The sequence below is a fragment of the Orycteropus afer genome, unplaced genomic scaffold, assembly GCF_000298275.1.
Source record: "Orycteropus afer afer isolate SDZICR_OR568_19922 unplaced genomic scaffold, OryAfe1.0 scaffold00383, whole genome shotgun sequence".
In the NCBI taxonomy this organism is placed as follows: Eukaryota; Metazoa; Chordata; class Mammalia; order Tubulidentata; family Orycteropodidae; genus Orycteropus; species Orycteropus afer.
In genome coordinates this window covers 2,646,745-2,666,389 of record NW_006921970.1, presented here as the reverse complement: position 1 = coordinate 2,666,389, position 19,645 = coordinate 2,646,745, and the positions used below count along the sequence as shown (strand labels likewise).

Below are 19,645 nucleotides of genomic sequence, written 5' to 3'. Positions count from 1 at the left end.
CAAACACATTGCCTTAAAATAAATTCTGACTCATGATGATCCCATGTGTTATAGAGTAGAACTGTTCCATAGTGTTTTCTTGGCTGTAATATTTACAGATGCAGATCACCATGCATTTCTTCCACAGTGTTGCTGAACAGATTGAAATCATCAACCTTTAGGTTAGTAGTCAAATATCAACCATTTGTGCCATGCAGAAATAAAGCACTGATTATTTTGTACCAGAGCCCACATTCTTAACCACTATGCCATGCCAGGGGCCAACTGTGAAACAGATCATCAATTATTCATATGCAAATTCAATCTGAAGCTGAAGCAAAGCAAAACAATTCCAAGAAAACCAAAATACAAACTTGATTATATACCACCTGAATTTAGAGACCATTGTAATAATAGATTTGATACATGGAACACCAATGACTGAAGACCAGATGCGTTGTGGGATGAAATTAATAACATCATCCATGAAGAAAGCAAAAGGCCATTAGAAAGACAGGAAAGGAAGGAAAAAAAACAAAATAGATGTCAGAAGAAACTCTGAAACTTGCCCTTGAATGGAAAGCAGCTAAAGGAAATGGAAGAAATAATGAAGTGAAAGAGCTGAACAGATTTCAAAGGGTGTCTGAGGAAGACAAAGTATTATAATGAAATGTGCAAATATATGGATTTGAAAACTAAAAGGGAAGAATATGCTCCACATTCCTCAAGTTGAAAGAACTGAAAAAAAAAAAAAAAATAAAGCCTCAAGTTGCAGTATTGAATGATTCTATGGACAAAATATTGAATGATGCATGAAACATCAAAAGAAAATGGAAAGAATATGCATAGTTATTGGACCAGAAAGAATTGATCCATGTTCAAACATTCAGGAAGTAGCATATGGTCAAGTACTGATGATAAAAAAAGGGAAAAGTACAGGCTGCACTGAAGGAATTGGCACAAAACAAGGTTCCAGGAATTGACGGAATACCCATTGAGATGTTTCAGCAAAGGGATACAGCACTAAAGGTGCTCACTCACTTATGCTAAGAAATTTGGAAGAAAGTTACCTGGCCAAACGACTGTGGAAGATCCATATTTGGGCCCATTCCAAAGAAAGGCAAGGCAATCCAGCAGAATGCAAAAATTATTAAACAATGTTATTAATATTATACACAAGTAAAATTTTGCTGAAGGTAATTCAAAAACGAATGCAGGAATACATCGATAAGGAATTACCAAACTTCAAGCCAGATTCAGAAGAGGGTGTGGAAACAAGAGATGCCATTGCTCCTATCAGACTCACCTTTACTGAAAGCAAAAAATACCAGAAAGATATTTACCTGTGTTTTATTGGCTGTGTAAAGGAAGTTGATTGTGTGGATCATAACTAATTATGGGTAACACTGAGAAAAATAGGAATTCTAGAAAAGTTAATTGTGCTCATGAGGAGCTTGTACATAGACCAAGAAGCAATTGTTTGAACCAGAGGATTCTGCACGGTTTCAAATCAGGAAGGGTGCATGTCAGGGTTATATCCTTTCACTGCACTCATTAAATCTGAATGTTGAACAAATAATCCAGAAGCTGGACTATATGAAAAAAATACACAGCATCAGGATTGGAGGAACATTCATTAACAACCTTCAATATGGAAATGACACAATCTTGTCTGCTGAAAGTGAAGATGAATTAAGGCACTAACTGATGAAGATCAAGTGGTACAGCCTTCAGTATGGAATACACCTAAACACACAGAAAAAAAATCCTCACATTTGGACCAATAAGCAACATCAAGATAAACGAAGAAAAGATTGATGTTATCAGGGATTTTGTTTTTTTGGATCCACAATCAGCACCCATGGAAGCAGTAGTCAAGAAATCAGAGGACATATTGCACTGGGTAATCCGCTGCGAAAGACCTCTTTAAAGTGTTAATGAGCAAAGATTTCATTTTGAAGACTAAGGTATCCTGGCCCAAGTCATGGTATTTTCAATAGCTTCATATGAATGTGAATACTGGGCAGTCAATAAGGAAAACAAAGAAGAATTGATGCATTTGGATTGTGGTGTTGGTGAAGAATATCGAAAACACCACGGACTGCCAGAACAAAGAATAAATCTGTCTTGGAAGCACAACAGCCAGAATGCTTCTTAGAAGCGAGAACGGCTGGACTTCTGAAGTACTTTAGTCATGTTGTTGGAAGGGACCATTCCTTGGAGAAAGATATCATGCTTGTTAACATAGAATGCCAGCAAAAAAAGGAAAGACCCTCAAGGAGATAGATTGATATGGTGGCTGTAATGATGGGCTCAAGCATATCAAAGATTGTGAGGATGGTAAAGACTGGGCTGTGTTTTGTTCTCTGTGCACGTTAGGTTCACTATGAGTTGGAACTGAGTTAATGGCACCTAACAACAACATGCAATTTAGAGAGTCATCATTCATACTGCATTTTTCCTGTTTTCTCCTAAGCTGTTTGTGATTTATTAGTGCTCTTTTTGGGTTTTATACATTGTGAAGTATAATTGTTAAGTGCACAGATAATGGAACCATAATACCTGGATTGAATCCTGACCATATGAACTGTGTACCCTTAAGTGATTTGCTTATCCTGTCTGCTTTCTCATTTTAAAAGTGAAGATGACAATAATGATACAAATTCTGCACAGATATTATGAAGATTAAAATAGCATATGTATGTATCACTTAGAATGTGGGTGACACATAGTAAACCATACCATAACGAATAACTCTTTGTTATTCTAACATAAGGTAACATACCTAATATCATGGCTGAAGTTTATAATACAATAAATTTAAGTTTATACAAAATCTTCAGAATACAATGATCTTTTTAACTATCTTTTTTTAAAAAAATACTGTAAGTTTAATCATAAATAATATTATATACATAATAAGGCAACAACCTTATAAAGAAGGTATTATCATGAGCCTTAGAACAGTCAAGTAACTTTTACAATATAACAATGATTCAATAGCCAATGCTATTAAGTGGATATGTTATTCTGCCTTCTATCACTTTTGTTTCCATTAGTGTCATAAAATTATCCTACTCATATCAAAGCCATATTTATCGTCTTATTTTTTTATGACAGAAAACATTTTTGTATTTTTATTCCTTGAGAGCTAGCATTCAATATGCTTCATGTTTTGTGATATTTTAGCAGGATTTAATTTATACCAACTTCTTAAAACTTTTCAGAATTATTTAAAAAACCCATGCCATTATATATTTTTAAAACTAAAGCCTCATGCTTTCTTATATACTTAAAGTGGATGATTTGCCTAAAAGAAGTCTATAATTTCAAATAATTAAATGCAAGATTCAGAATTGTCAGAAGATACCAAAACAAATGAAAAATAAGATTAAATGCATTTATTCTTATTTTAGAACCCCTTGTGCCCATTAGGTTCTAATACCATAACATTGTTATAAAAAGCACAAAATGATAGTAAAATGAACTATTCAAACTATATTAAACAGCACAGTGTTTCTCATAAGTATAGCAACCATTGATTATCTTCTTATTGTGAAAGCTCATGTTTAAAATGAGTATGCTATAAATGTACCAACTTCCTTCTTCACTTTAAAGTATTTTTATTTGGGAAGTTGCTACTTCTTCTGGTGAGGTCTCTCCAATTCACTCCCTGATATATGAGACCCATGCTTAAGTTTGAACTTCAGATTGGTTAAGTCCTGGCAATTTTGTATTGTGCTCCAGAACTGCATGTTATTGTTAGAGGCATATAAGAAGAATGTAAATGGACTATATTTCTGTTTTTTGATGGTGGTATATTAAATTTATTTGATCATAAATGTCATCAAATTTATTTGATGAAAATGATCAAAATTTAATGTAATTTTAATGTTGAGCTTAAGGGGGAAAAAATGCCAATGTCGTTTTTTTCTGCCCTATATTTTCATCCTCTGGGAAAGATTCAGAAAAATAGTTAATTCTTTCCTTGCTATGATCATTTGTGAAGTGAGGGAAAGTTGAGAGTGAAGGACTTTTTTCAGCCTTCTTTCAACTAACCTCAACTACTTCAGTCTTCTCTACCTCAAATGTTTGAATTGCAGACAAACACTATGAAGTTTACAAATGCATATTTATATAATATGGCTCAGTTTTAACTGTGAGAGGTTGTCTTAAAAAAACTGAAAGAAAGAAAGAAAAGAAGCATGATATCACAAAGCATTAATTTTCTTTTCTTTAGAATATTTAGAAAACTCTCTCTCTCTCTCTCTCTCTCTATATATATATATATATACATTTTATAATTTAGATATGTTCAAGAAAAAATAGTTATTTTATGTAATTATTTCAATTACTCATCAAAAAAAAAAAAAAAAAAACCTTACTGCCATCGAGTTTATTTCATAGTTAAAGATTTCTTCATTTTTTTTTCTTTCCCAAGAATTTGAAGAATTAGTGACTCTGATACACAATTCAGGTTCCAAAACATATACAACATGCCTGGATTGTTTTAGTATGGCTAATATGGGTGAAATAGACAGCCTTTGTCACTACTGTGCATTAGATAGGACACTTGGCCACTTGAGTACATCATTGAACCAGTAAACAAAATCAATAGAACTAATATCAAATCATGTGTAAGAAAATTTTGGAAGAAAAATGAAATGAGAACAAGAAGAGTGATAGTAGGATATTAAATATTCTGAAGGCGTACACACACATGCGCGCACACACACACCACAGCTTGGAGGTCTACAGTAGCTTTAACATAGCACCTACTGTCAACTCTTTGTCCCATGAATAGCAATACTTCTTATTTATGGGTGTGTGGGCAGGAAGAATTAAACCCCAGGACATTTATTCAGAATATTCATGAAGTGTGCCTAACAGCAAATGCAGAGCTTTTCCTTCTCAGTTCATAATAGCTTGTATTTTTAAACTCAACACTAAAGCCATATTCAAAAAGAATTTAGAGGAAATTAGTACAAACAAATTGAAATAGAACAGGACGTGTGGATTAGGGATTAGAGTGACCCCAACTGAGTTTTTACGTTTATTATTTGGATCAAAGTACAAGCAAGACAAAAAAAAAATGACCTAATTTTAATGTCAGTGACCTCAGAATAACCAGCCCTGCAAAGTATCATTTTTCCACTTCCAGGATTTCTCTGGGGATTTCAAATAAAAATTGGTTCCCTTCCTCCTCTGAGAGGACATCTGGAGAGTTTATCAATGGAGAGGAATTTGTCTCTCACTGTGAAGAGCCTGTGATGTCTCTTCATGCGCACCAAGGGAATCTGGGTCTTTTGAGTAGTTGCAGGCATTGGCGTTTTTTTTAGACCTAGCCCCAGACATCAGGTCTGAAGGGGAAATTTATAGGCTGGGTGATGTGCACCGTGAGCTCACACTTTTACTAGACAAATTAGATAGGTTTCAATCCATGCAGCTGTAAACGATGTCCTGCAGAGTTCCACCTGATCTTTTACAGCTTTTCATAAATCAGTACCTACTGGCCGCAGACCGCAGTCATTAAAAAGAAATCATGAAAATTACATGTTTGCTCAGGGGAAGCAAAGAATAACTTTACTCCCTTTCTCTCTCCCTCCTTGTATTTAGCTTTGTGAAATACTATTTTCTGTGTTTTCACACTGTTGCTTTAAAAAGGTACACATGTATTTTCTTCCCATCAACCTCTATTTTACCTGTAATGGGATTCATACAAATTAGCATCAAGTAAACAAAAAAGAAACCCATTGCCCTCAAATGGATTTCAGCTCATAGGGACACTATAGGGGGGAAAAATATATCTATATCTATATCTATCTATCTATCTATCTATCTATCTATCTATCTATCTATCTATATATAATTGCAAGTTCCAAGAATATATGCTGAGAATGGTTTTATTTCAATATTGCATTGAAATTCTGAATCACGAAGAGTGAAAGCTAATTTATCCTTTTAAGTCTCCATTTTCCTTAATAAACGGCTTTATACTTCACCTATGAAAAGTAATGTAGTATACATTACTTGAATGTATAAGTAGATGCCTATTGAGTTCAGAAATACATGTCAAAAATATTGGGATTTTTAAATGTTTTTTATATGTATGTTATATGCATTTTTTCTTTTAATTTTTCTTATGCAATTTTACAAGCCATAGTGATAAACTTACCTTGTTTTTCTCTGTTGTGAAAAATTTCAGGAACTATATTAAATTAAGAGACCATCCACTCCTTGGAAGGAAGGTTGGGCAATATACTTCCGTAGTGATATGGCCTTGAAAACCCAAGGATGGGTCGCTATGATTCGGATCCAACTCCACAGCAGTGGATTTCGTTTTTTGCTTTGGTGGTACAGTTCCTGAGGCATCTGACTGCTAACCAGAAGGCTGGAGGTTCAAATCCCCCAGCCATTCCTCAGAAGGAAGGTTGGGCATTCTACTTCCATAGAGTACTGCCTTGGAAACCCAAGGAGGGATTGCTTCCAGTCAGATATGACTTGACAGCAGTGAGTGAGAGATCGTAAATTTAGTGTATTCTAATAAGAAAAAAAATGACATTACTGTAATAAAAATTATTTTAAAGAGTAATTTCTTAAAGATTACTTAATTACTTAAAGATTTCTATTAATTATACATACCTACCTCTAAAATTATGTAAGAATAGGAATATAATTTTTTGTATCTTATAAACTTAATTTAAATTATTTTTATTTTTAATGATGACCTCTTACTGTATTTCTGGGAGAAAACCTTGTATTTGTGATGTTTTTAAATGTGGATTAATTATGACTTTATCTTTTTGTTTCTAACATTGAAAATATGGAGAGGATTAAATGAATTTAATCTGTTATCAGTAACTAAAAATAGTTTGAATATATATAGCTCCCAGCAGGAGACTAGTATATAAATGACACATTAAGGAGAAATAAAGTGATTGTGTTTATTTTAATTATCTCTAGGCTTTAAGAACTCAGATCTTTGCAGTTATAGATATTACATGTGGTATAATTTTCCCCAGTGGTAAAATTAGCTACATTGATTTTGAAGATTAAGGTAAAAAGCCACCTGGGTATTTGGCATATTTGATTCCCCCTCTAACATCTGTATCATGTATGTTTAGTCAGGAAAGTCACCCTGTCAAATATGAAGTCAAAATCATTTTGAGATATAAAGGCAGATAGTTTTTGTTGAATAGATTTAGCTTCAAGGACATAATTTTTTAAAAGAGAAGTTATTAAAAAATGCATTATACTGTGTACATTTAATGATAAGATTTTTGTTGTTGTTGTTAATACTAATTTTGTGTCATTAATGGAAAAAAAAGTAAGTATTTTGGCTCCTATTTATCCTTCAAATTAATAAAAAAAATCCTTTAAAGTTAGCAATTAATTCAATAAAACCATATATTTGAAATCATTTCATTTAAATCAACTACATGTAATTGAGTCTGGAGAACATCATTCTAAAAATATTGAAAAGGTCCTCGAAGACATTATACTGAGAATTTGGATGCCACCAATTTATAATAGCACTGAAGAACCTAGATTATGAAATTTCTACAATTTAAAGAAGAGGTCTTTTCTCTATATCATGATGTATAAATATTCAAAAATCAAAAGGATGTTTTACTGTCAGAATAGTATGAACATGAAGTCATCTCATTCTTTTCTAAAATTAATCTTTTTATTTTTAATTTATGTACATTCACAAAGTGAATGAATACATTTATTAAATCCAGATCACATTATACTATAAAACTCTTCTTTGAAAATAGTTTCTTTTAATAAATAGATTTCACTTATTTCTCTTTTTTTGTATAAGAAAAGCATGTATTGTAAAGTGAAAATATCTGTAATAATTCATAATTATTTTAAGAGCAGCTTTTTGCTTTCAGAAATCTCTTTAAGGAAGGTTTCTCCAATTCTATAAAAAAGACAGGATGCTTTATTTTCACCCCTCTACCCCTGAGCATTGCAATTAAGTTTTTCTCATTTTTCTTTCTTTTCTAAACTTCTCTAGAGTACTATTTTCTCATTGCCTTTTCCTTTTCTTCCACTTACAAATAACCTCATAAAATTTCACATCTCATCTATCACTATACAAGAATCAAAATAGTTCTCTAAAAACAAACCAGCGTCGCTTACTGCTTAATTGAAAACTGTTTCGTCTCAGTTTTCTTTGTCTCACTGTTAAGCAAATTTTATAATATTGTTTATTCTATATATTTTTTGAAAACCACTAGACTTGTACTTTTTCTGCACTTTCCAAGTCTCATTCCTCCTATGGTTTTATAATCCTTTGGCTCTGTAATAGATACCACTTACCAAGACTTGGAATAGAGACACTCTTCCTTCTCTCTGGGTGTAAGCAATCATCATCCACTGGAAATAACCTGCTGGTACTGATTGGCTCCATAGTCATTAATGAAGAGCCTAATATATCCGTGAGATACCACCATGGCAGACGCATTCACTCATTCCTATTAGCATCTTGACTCTTGTAAATGTTTGACTTAGTGACTTATGAACTGAATGAATGAGGCACTGGTTGTTGTTGTTGTTATGTGCCGTGGAGTCGGCCTGACTCATAGCAACCCCTCCTTGGGTGTCCAAGGCGGTATTTCTACAGAAGTAGATTGCCCAACCTTCCTTCTGAGGAGTAGCTTCAGAAATATTCCTGGACCCTCAGCTCAGGGTTGCAGCGAAACAGCCAAGAGATTCTGAAAATTGCAGTCTTGAAGATCAAGATGAGGGTTGTCTCACTGGTAGACTATATAAACCAACCTCTCCACAATACATGCATTAAGGTCTCTTGGTAATCTAGTGGGATGTGAGGATTACAATCAGAAATTAAATAATTACAGAAAATCATGTTTCTACTTATTGTGAAAACTAGCACTACTAGATTAAGATTTGTTTCTGCTACAGATGTTAATGACTGTGACTTCTCTTATTCTATTTGCACATAAAATGATATAAAATGCATACCTAGCTTTAATCTGTCCCTGAATGTTGAGATGTGAATGTCTGACTTCTTGCAGACTTGGTTTCATTACATGCAAATGCTCATCTGCCTCACAGACCTGTTCTTCCTCATGCTCTAACTCCTGCTGTCAAAGAGAGCACTGTTCTCACAGCCCTCAAGGTTCAAAATCTGGAAGTACTCTGTAGTTTTTTCTCCATCACTTGCAGATCTCATAAGTCACCATGTTCTGTAATGTCTTCTTTAGTAAACCTTTTTGGATTCACACTCTCTTTTTATCCCTACACCTCCACCCAAGTTAATAACTTTCCTTAGACTATGTTGTTGTTGTTGTTGTTGTTATGTGCCGTTGAGTCAAACCCGACTCATAGAGACCCCTCCTTGGGTTTCCGAGGCAGTATCCCTACAGAAGTAGGGTTGACCAACTTTCCTTTCAAGGAGTGGCTGGTGGGTTTGAACTGCCAGCCGTCTGGTAAGCAGGCAAGTGTCTTAGCCACTATGCTACCAGAGCTCCCTAGACTACTTATATTGACTTGTAATTCTTCATCACAAATCTCCTAACCTACAATATTCTTAAGTAGAGCTGAAATATGCCATAAGCACAGTGCAACATATGATAAATATCTTCAGTTCCTCTCCTTTCCATTTGAAAAAAAAAAGGCCAAATTTCTAGGGATGATGTTTAATATCTTTATTGTCTTATGAAACAATCCACTAGGCTGTTAGCCTTTAATGTCCCATAAATTTCAGCCAACTATTTTATTCAATGTAATCTGGAAGTACCCTAAATTTTTGTTATTGCCTTTTGTCAGTGTTTGCCCAACCTGGTAAGTTCTTATCCTTTCGTCTACATGTAGCAATAAAACCCACCTTCCAAAATCATTTCTCATATAGAACTATGAGGGATTCTCAAAGGTAAAAATGAAATCACCTCCTTTCTTGCTTCCTAAATATTGTGCATCTGTTGACATGGAAATTTCACTAATTATTTCAACAAATATTTATCTATGCATGAATCAACTTTTATTGAGTTTCTACTATTAATTTGGCACTAGTAATACAAGACATATATGACATCTGATCTCAAACAACTTAGAGTTTACTGGGAAATGGATACTTAAGAAGAAAACACAGAATTAAATTTGTGCTCAAGAATATAGTGCTATGGAAAAGAATAATGAGGTTCAAATTTAGATTTAATTGCCAGTGAATTCCAACAATGAATACATAATATGGTGTAAACAGACTACTGAAGGAGGATGGGGCACTCTACAGTGATGGGTACCAATGAGAGCCCAAAACCAGGGAAATAGCATGTACAATCATCTTCTTAAGGGGCCCTGTGGCATAGTGCCTAAGGCATTTGACTATTAACCAGAAGGATGGTGGTTCAAACCCACCAGCAGCTCCATAGAAGGAAGATGGGGTAACCTACTTTTGTCAAAAGATATGTATCACTTTGGAAACATAATGGGGATACTATGAGTTGGAATTGACTCTATGGCTGTGGGTTACTGGTTTATTATTTTCTTAAATTAAATGCTTTGGCATCTGAAGAAATCAGAAGCTGATTACTATGGTTGCAGTAATTTTTGAGTGGCATAGGTTGAAAGGTTGACATGTCTCCCTCCTCACAATTTCACCCTTTCTTCTAAAAAATATAAGAATATGTTTGCAAATCAAATTATGCTCCTTCTCAGCTGGTTTCAAATATACTAATGGATTTGTCATGCTTTTTTTTTTTTTTAATTCCAAAATCTTCACCATGCCTCTGTGGTCTTAGGTAGTTTTGGTTCTGCTTGCCAGTCTAGAATCATGACCAACAATACCTTTTCCTGTTTATGCTTCTGTCACTTCCTACAACCCTCCAAACTCCTTCTCACCCTAAACATTTGCATTTTCTTTTTCCTATATTAAGAATGCTTTTTTTTTTTTTTTTTCTGGGATTTGTTTCAAATTACAGCTCAAAAGAGAGAGCTCTTTCCCAACCATCCTTTTGTTCATCAAAGCCATCAATTTTTTTCTTCCCTATAAACTGTACTTCTCAATTGTTTAGTGTACTCTCCCAGGGTGGGACAAATGGGTAACATATTCAGAATCTAGCTGACAGGCTAGAGGTTTGAGTCCTCTCAAACTTTCCTTGGATGAAAGACCTGGGTATCTACTTATGAAAAATCACCATTGAAAGTCCTATGCAGCACAGACTCTGAAACACAAGTCGCCTGAGTCAGAATCAAGTTGATAGCAAATGATTTTATTTTTTTTCCATAATACAAGTTATATTTGCCTTCACTTTTCTCCAGAATGTAACACAGTGCCTACCATATACTATAATGGCATAAAATGAATAGTTGAATGAATAAATAAATAAATAGTTGGAAAAAAAGTGACATTGAAGAGTGAGATCTGTTTAAACCATCAAAAGGAGTTTTGATTTTTTTCCAGTAAGTATAATGGGTATCCAAAAGTCATTTGAAATAGAAGACAGAAATTGTATCATATGTGTTTTGATAGGAAAATTCTGAAGATCATGTGGAAATATCTTGAATTAGAGCAAGAATGGAAGCAGGACACAAATTTGGTAGCTATTCCACTAGTCCACATCCTAACATGAAACAGCCATAGATGTGTGTGGTTGCAGTGGAAATGGACAGAGATGGATCATGTTGATCCATTTATCATCTGGATCAAAGTGTAGAGGGCATGAAAGAATGGTCAATAATTTCCCCAATTCTTGATTGGGCAAATGAGTAGCTGTTGATGTCTTTAGCTGAGATAGGGAGGGAATAGAAAGATCAAGCCTGTGAGAGAAAATAAAGAGATAAATTTTGACCTACTAAATTTGAGCTATTTGTGAAATCTTTATTTTGAAAGCTTGTTTGGAAATAGTTTTAGCAAACTTGGGAGGTATCTGGCAGAGATGTGGGTCCAGCAGAAGCGTTAAAAACAGTGTGTCCAAACCTCCTGTCCTGTTTGTTTAAGTCGTCCCATTTGTGATGTATTCCTGTCAGAGCAGCACTAGGTAAGCAGAATATCTCCTCTGATGACCCAAGGAGAAATCATCTACCGTTCTCATCAGACTTCCAAATTCCCTTCCCATTTCTACAGATTCTGATTCAGTTGGCTGGGTTAGATGTAAATATTTGTACTTTTAATAAGTATTCCAAATGACTTATCACCATCAAAAAAAAAAAAGAGAGAGAGAGAGAGAGAAACAATGTAAAGGACCTGTGTATCTATTAATGGCAATGACCCAGAAGAGAGAAAGAGACAGAAAATATAGGAGAGAAAGAGAGAGAGAGAGATAAATCGAGAGAAGAAAAGTTTAGAGAAGGCAAGAATGGATGGGATCCAGAAGACATGTGAAAGGATTTTCCTTCGACAAGAAGAGAGCCAGCTTCTCCCTTGTAACTAGAGAAAGGAAAGGCAAGATGGGTGTGGGCAAGTGCCAGTATGTTCTTGTCTTGCTATTGGAAGTATTCATTTAATGATGTACATGCTCTAAGTAAAGCATGTGCCAAGGGCATCACTGAAAAATTTAAGTAGCAAGCACATGAATTTAATAAGTTAGGAAAAATGATCAAATTATTCTTGTCAAAAGTGAAAAAGCAAATTTTCTAAAGGAGAAAAAAAAAGATTTCTAGACAATGTTGCATGGCAACTTGATGTTAATGATCTTAAATTTATAACCTGCCTATTGCATGTAAAACATAGATGACAAAAAAACAAAATATAAATATGATTTGAAAATGTTTATATTTAGTGACCAGATGGATAACTTTTGGAAAAATATTAATATTTTCCTTAAAATGTTATGTTTTGTGGGAAAAAGGTAACTTTTTTCAAATATTAAAGAATATATATTTTGAAAAAACAATATCTTTCAATAAGAATGGAAAAATTGATTTAAGAAAGTTAGTTAAAATGAGAATGTTGGTACATATCCTGATATTAAGATGATTTTCTCCCATATAATTGGGTTAAATATCCCTAGATCATATTACATGAGTTATGGTTTAAGTGTATTTTTTATGATATGGAAAGAGTTGAAAAGATGTTTTTTCTTTGCTATGATTACTATGGAGTGAAGATCAAAAGAAATATCTTTAGGGTACAAAATGAGGACCGTATGTCCCAGAAAAGGACAAGTTTATAATCTTGTTGGTTGTTAAACTGTCAGGTGGATTTCCAAAGGAATCTATGTCATCTCTCTCTGTGAAGTTTAGGACAGAGTTTCACGCTTATGGAATAAGTTATGAATAGGTTTATTTGAGGATCTATCTCTGAATTCAATCTTAGTGAACCCTAAAGTTTTTTTCTAATAAATAATCTATATTTCTTATGTACTGATATTATAACTTTGGTTCAGATTATCCTTATTCATCTTATTCAAATATAATATAAAACTGGATCATATACACTTAATAATATCATTCTTTTCAAGATAAAAGGCCATGTGTTATATTGTAAGGTGCATTCATTAGCAAATACTCTGTCAGGTTGAAAGTCATATTTTTGCTGATAGTAACAAATAATTGTAAGTCAATTATTGCTGACAGTAACAAATAAAGACAACTCCCTTCAATAATGCATTCAATAATACTTTTTATACATGAGTAACATTAAATCATCATTTTGTAGCTTTTACACATATTTAATGCTATTGATTTATATGAATCTTAAGTGCAGTTCTTTTTTTATAGTTCTTAATTTATAAATATGTAGCCTTACTATAAAACAAAATATCTCTGTCTTCTGTGGCACTCAACAATTGAGACTATATCCAATATGCATTGTACACATACACATACACACACATTCACTCACACAACCTCATACATCTAGAGGACATTTAAAAATATAAGTTTGCAGTGTAGTAAATTACTTTGTGTGGCTTTTCTACCCATAAGTCTTTGTAAACTCCAAGGTGGAATTTGTTATGAGCAACTGAGGAGCTCCTGATTACTGAAGGTGTCCACCTGGAGTATTTCTGTTGGGAGTGGCACAAAACAATGTTCTGGGAGGTGCCCACTCTCTCTCAGGTGCTTAGAGTTCTGATGCCATAATTGGCTAGTTTGACCACCCTGCGGGCTCTAAAGAAGACCTCCTGGAGGCAGAACTCTCTCGGACTGCTGGTCAAGGAAGACTTGCTGCTGAAAGAGACATGGGCTCCTGAGACATGCTGTTGCTGGGAAAGAGACGCAAGAGACATGCACCCCGGAAAGAGACTGTGAGAGACTCTTGGCTGAGGGACGGTAGGCTGGAGAGAGAGACTGAGCATTTTTTCCTGAACGCAAATTGTAGCTTGGTGCTTCCCTAATAAACCTTGTAATCTGTGAGTTCTGTGTGGCCACTGCAGTGAATTATCGAAACCAGGAGAGAGGTGGTGGGTGCTCTGGGAGGAACGGTTGGAGAAAGGGCTGGAGGGAGGCAACATGTCTGGCCTGGCAGTAATAGGCCTTGGGTTACTGCTGGTAACCCTGTCTTCCCCTTGTGGGATTAGAGGAGGTCAGAACATGTGGCCTCCTTGCCGTTTTTGTAAAGTTATAAAATTGTAAAGTTGTAAAATATATACTATATATTTTGAGATTATATTTCTAGATATTATTGAATATAGCTTCTGAATAGTTCAGTTTTATAAAACTTTAAATTTTAAGTACTCAAAAATTAATGAACACATGGCCCAAAATCACAGGCCAGAAAACAAAAGTGAAGTATAAATCATTTCTACTCTAAATATATCAAAACAATAATAATGTTAAATTATAATTAGCATAAATCTTACAGAAACCAATTTTTTCTCTGCCTATAATTCTAAGAAATGTACATGTGCAAGCAATTTTTGGGAAAGTTATAATGAAGCTAATTTTTCTTTTCTTTTAATTTGATACAAAATTAATTAAATTTTTAAGTATATATGTGTGTATGTATGTGTATATCTCCTCTCTCTCTCTCACACATACATATACACTCCATCACACACTGATACTTAAACAGAAAATGTAAGGCACAAAGCAAGGAATTTTTCATGTATTGAAATGTCAGTTCTGGTTATTAGATTTTTCTGGCAAAGAAAACAATGGAGAAAGATAGTATGAGTGGAAACTGGAGACAGCAAAATGGCAAATAGCAACTGTTTATGCAACGACTCATAGAAGTGCACAAGTATTATAACTGAGAAAATTCTACTGAACTTATTGGGATGTCTTTGGCTCACTAATCTTCAAGCCAAAAAGCTAAAAGTTTCAAATAAATCTTCTCTAGTTAACAAGAGGAGTTTTTCTTAAAAAGAATGAAGTGTGTACTAGCTCACATGATAAATGTGATAAAAAAAATGAAAAAGCCTATAACACCACATATATCATCAAAATCCAATAAAACTGTTTTTCTTGTGTGTTCAACAAGAATATCTTGTCATTAAACAAGCAGCTATGTCTTAAGTTTCTCTCCGAAACACCAAATACATTAACACTTCTTCTCATAAGGCCCCTGCCAACATTAATCTCTCCTTCCCCATTTCCTCAATTGCACTTTGTAGATGCACTCTTTCTAACATTCTCCAAAACCAATGAGAAAACTGAGATTCTCATTTGGGAGAAAGGTACATAAAATTTAATGAATGTTGTGCATTCTGTGTTGCACAATAGTTGTTATGTGTTGACATCTGTTAGTGTTAGAAAACAGATTTTATTTTACTCTCCAAAATGTCTAAGAGTATAATTGGTACACAATATGGGTTAAAATAATATTTGTTTAATTAAGTGAGGAAAATGTATTCTACTCTCCAGTACAATGTCTTGGAAGGGTTGTTAATGCTATTTGAAGCTTTGTTTTAAATGAGAAATAAATCAGGACTTCAGTGGAATTCCTACCACTTACTTTTTTCCTTCTTCTTTCTTTTTTTTTTTGTAAGCAATGGAGAGTGAAAAGAAAAGGAGCACTATATGGTCATAGTTTCTATTTATCAGAGACTTATATATGTATGGATGTAGAGTCACTTCTAGACAGGATGGAAGTTGAAAAAAACCTCAGACTTGTATCACTATCATTGTATTGCATGGGAATTCTTGCTGAAAGTGGGAAAACAAACAAGCAAAAGCATAAGAAAAAACCCACATCTTTCTGGTCTTGAGGAATATAAATGCCAAAGAAAATAAAACTTTAAAGAAAAATAAAACTTTAAAGAAAGCAAATACATTAATTTCAGAATAAATGCAGGATACAAAATCTTATGTGTCACCTTGCTGCTGCACTGGTGATGATCTTCAGACTGCTGGGATTCCGGATAAGCTTGTCCAGAATGCTGACAATCTGCTCAAACTTGGGTCTGTTGTTTCTGTCTTTCTGCCAGCAGTCCAGCATCAGCTGATACAAGGCAGCTGGGCAGTCCATGGGGGGTGGCAGCCTGTAGCCCTCATCCACAGCTTTAATTACCTGTATGAGAAGCAAAATTTCTGGGAACTTAAGAGGTGGTGCTTATTTTACTTTTTCATGGCCAGACCACACATATAAATGTTATAAAGTTTCAGAAAAAAACAAGTTAATCATTTAAATTGCCTAAAAGGATAACATTTTGTTAAGTGAGTAGGAAGTTGTTCATGTTCAAATATGCTTCATAAAGAATATCAAATGAAAGAAAATGAATTAAGGAAAGAAAAGTTTGTAAAGATAATTTCCAAATTAACATAAAGAGAAAAATGTTCAATGAAGTAGGAATTTCAGCAAGTGAGTTACAAAGAAATTATTATCTGGTTATAATACTGAGTTGTTTGGAAACCACATATTACTAAATGCAAAGAAAATGAACATACAGACTTTAGTTATACTACAGTTCAAATGGTATCTTCTGCAACATAGCAACTTCTTTGGCACAATTCTATGTGTTATATTATTAGGCAATTGTTAGTTCATTAGCATTTTTTAATCATATAGTGATTCTAAAACCATTACGTGCATTAAAATCACATGGAAGTCTTGTTAGATACTGGTCACAATACCCCCATTCTTAGTGTTTCCCATTTCATAAGTCTGGACAGGGCCTGAGAATTTTCATTAAAAAAAAAATTCCCAGGCCATGCAAAAGCTGTGGAGCCAGGGACTACATTTTGAGATACTGTCACATAGAGAGATAGTAGAATATAGAGGTTTAGAAGTGAAACTTATTTTCCCCTTATTATTAGTATGAACTTATTTAAAGAAAAACAGAGATGTTTTACATGTAAATAAATTTAAAGCAATTTTATATGGGGTGGATAAGAAATGACTAGAAACATGTCAACTTTCCTCTTTATGTATCTTAGGGATCGTGCTCAGTTTCTGTCTCAGCATAAAGAAAAATCTGTAAGAGTTGATTCCATGTGACAATAGAGTTCCTTTACTAAGTCTTAGCAAAATATGACCTATAAATACAAAAATCCTTTTGAAAATTCAAATCACAGTTATAATAGCTTATATTATAGTTGTCATAGCTTATAGAGTCGGGACGACTCGATGGCACATAACAACAACAACAACATAGTTATAATAACTAATAGTTATAATAGCTTATATATAGTTTATATTCCTCCATCCAAAGACATTAGTTTCTATAACTAAATTCATGTGCAACTTTAGTACATTAAGAGAAACAACATGGTGGAGAGTGATTATTTTCTTCTGACTAGAGAAATATTATATTTAAGTAAACAAAATATTGGCATAGATGCATTAAATCTACAAAAGATGGCAGGCCTGTGTGCCTTCCTAATGTTACATAGAAATAATTTTGTGGCAAAAATCCTTTAAAGAATTACTGATGGCTTCTTGGTCACTTATTGCATTCTTATTATAAATGTTTTCATTTTCTTAGATTTCTAAGCTTCTCCTAGAAGGAAAAATGTTAACCTATAAAGAAATTCAATTAATATCCTTGCAAGACTTGGAAACACTTTCTTCCCTTTTAAGTGTACTATTTCAATGTCACAAGCTTGTTGCCACCTGGTTTCATTATGCTCCACTTCCTTGCACAGCTTGATCATTTAATCTGAACCCATAACTCATTGACTACAAATACTTACATCCTGATTGGACATCTCCCAGTATGGTCTCTCTCCATAGGACATCACCTCCCAGAGAACAATCCCATAACTCCAAACGTCGCTGGCTGATGTAAATTTGCGGTAAGCTATGGCTTCTGGTGATGTCCACCGGATTGGGATCTTACCTCCCTTTGAATACAAAATCATATATAAATATATGAACAATGCATAAAACTTATAATATGAATCATGCCCTAGAAATCTGACAAAATTTGTTCTGTTCTGAAATGAAACATGGGTTTCTACTGAAATATGTCCATGCTCTCCTATTTTAATACCAGCCAGAAGATGTTAGTAACATACTATTTACTGGGATATTACATCCAACTAATGTGGAAGATCCTGAAATCATGAAAGAAAAATCTTTATACAAAGAGTACAGTTAGAACAGAAGCACTAAACACATTATTAGGCCAATTAACTGTGATGTCCCATGAAGACATGACCTCAAACCTGGAAACAATGGAACCAAATGTCATGAGGTGTTTGGTTGTACATTTAGAAAACCAAAAAAACCAAACTCATTACCATTGAGTGTATTCCATCTCAAACTGGCCCCCTTTGGATTTCCAAGGTGGTAAAACTTTATGGAAGTAGATTGCTCAGTCTTCCATGGAGTGGCTGGTGGATTTGAACTGTCAACCTTCTGGCTAGCAGTCAAATGCCTGAGGCACTAAGCCACCAGAACTCCTCAGCAGCTACTTTTTTGTTGTTGTTGTAAATTCATCTATCACATACACACACTTTTTGTCAATTCAACTTTTTACAGGTGTATGGCTTATTGCCAGTGATTATATTAGTCAGCTGTACATCTCTAATCAATGCAATTTTTCAGTCATCGTAATCATCAAACCAAATTCAGTACTTCATAAGCAAAAACCTCCCTTCTCTCTCTTTCCTGCCCCTGGTAACTTCTAATAAATGTTGGTCTTTATGCATTTTTCTGTTTTTTACTTTATATATTATATGAGGTGAAAAATATTTGTCATTTTATTGTTCTATATCCTACTTTGGCAAATAGTGACTGGGATCTTAAAAGCTTGCAAGCAGCCATCTAGATGCAACAATGGGTCTCTTCTCGTCCAGAGCAAAGAAGAATGAAGAAAACCAAAGACATATGGAAACAATTAGTCCATGTGATGGGTACACCATGCAATTCTCATACTATATGACTATGAGACCAGAGGAACTAGATAATGCCCAGCTACCACTGTCAACCATTCAGAGAGGCATCTATGTAGGAGATCCTAGATTGAGTAGGAGAACAATGTGGAACAAAACTCAATATCATAAAAAAATAAATAAATAAAGGATGAGGTTTGGTGCTCTGACAGAGCCTGGTGGAACACCTGAGACTATGGTCCCTAGCTGCCCTTCATGTCTGGAATTGAACCAACTCCTGTAGCTGCCAGCCAAAGAAAAGACAGGCATATGAGCTGAACATTTACATTAGGTAGATAAACTCCTTGGAGAGATCAATCATGGGAGAATAGAAGGGCTGTATATGCAGAGGGAGACAGCTCAGAGGGCAGAAGTACATGGGAGGGGAATACATAAGGAAGAGGTAACTATGGGGAGGAAGTGGGAAGAGAGCTGTTGCATT

General features: G+C 34.3%; 1 protein-coding gene across 1 annotated transcript in view; it reads right to left on the bottom strand.

Annotated features, from left to right (window-relative positions):
- EPHA3 (EPH receptor A3) overlaps nucleotides 1-19,645 on the bottom strand; it is a 615,096-nt gene that overhangs the window by 8,376 nt on the left and 587,075 nt on the right. Inside the window, exons 14-15 of the mRNA XM_007953272.1 lie at nucleotides 18,022-18,171; nucleotides 16,206-16,399 (exon numbers count right to left, since the gene is read on the bottom strand). Coding sequence (XP_007951463.1) covers nucleotides 16,206-16,399; nucleotides 18,022-18,171 — 344 coding nt within the window. The remainder of the gene's footprint in view (nucleotides 1-16,205; nucleotides 16,400-18,021; nucleotides 18,172-19,645) is intronic.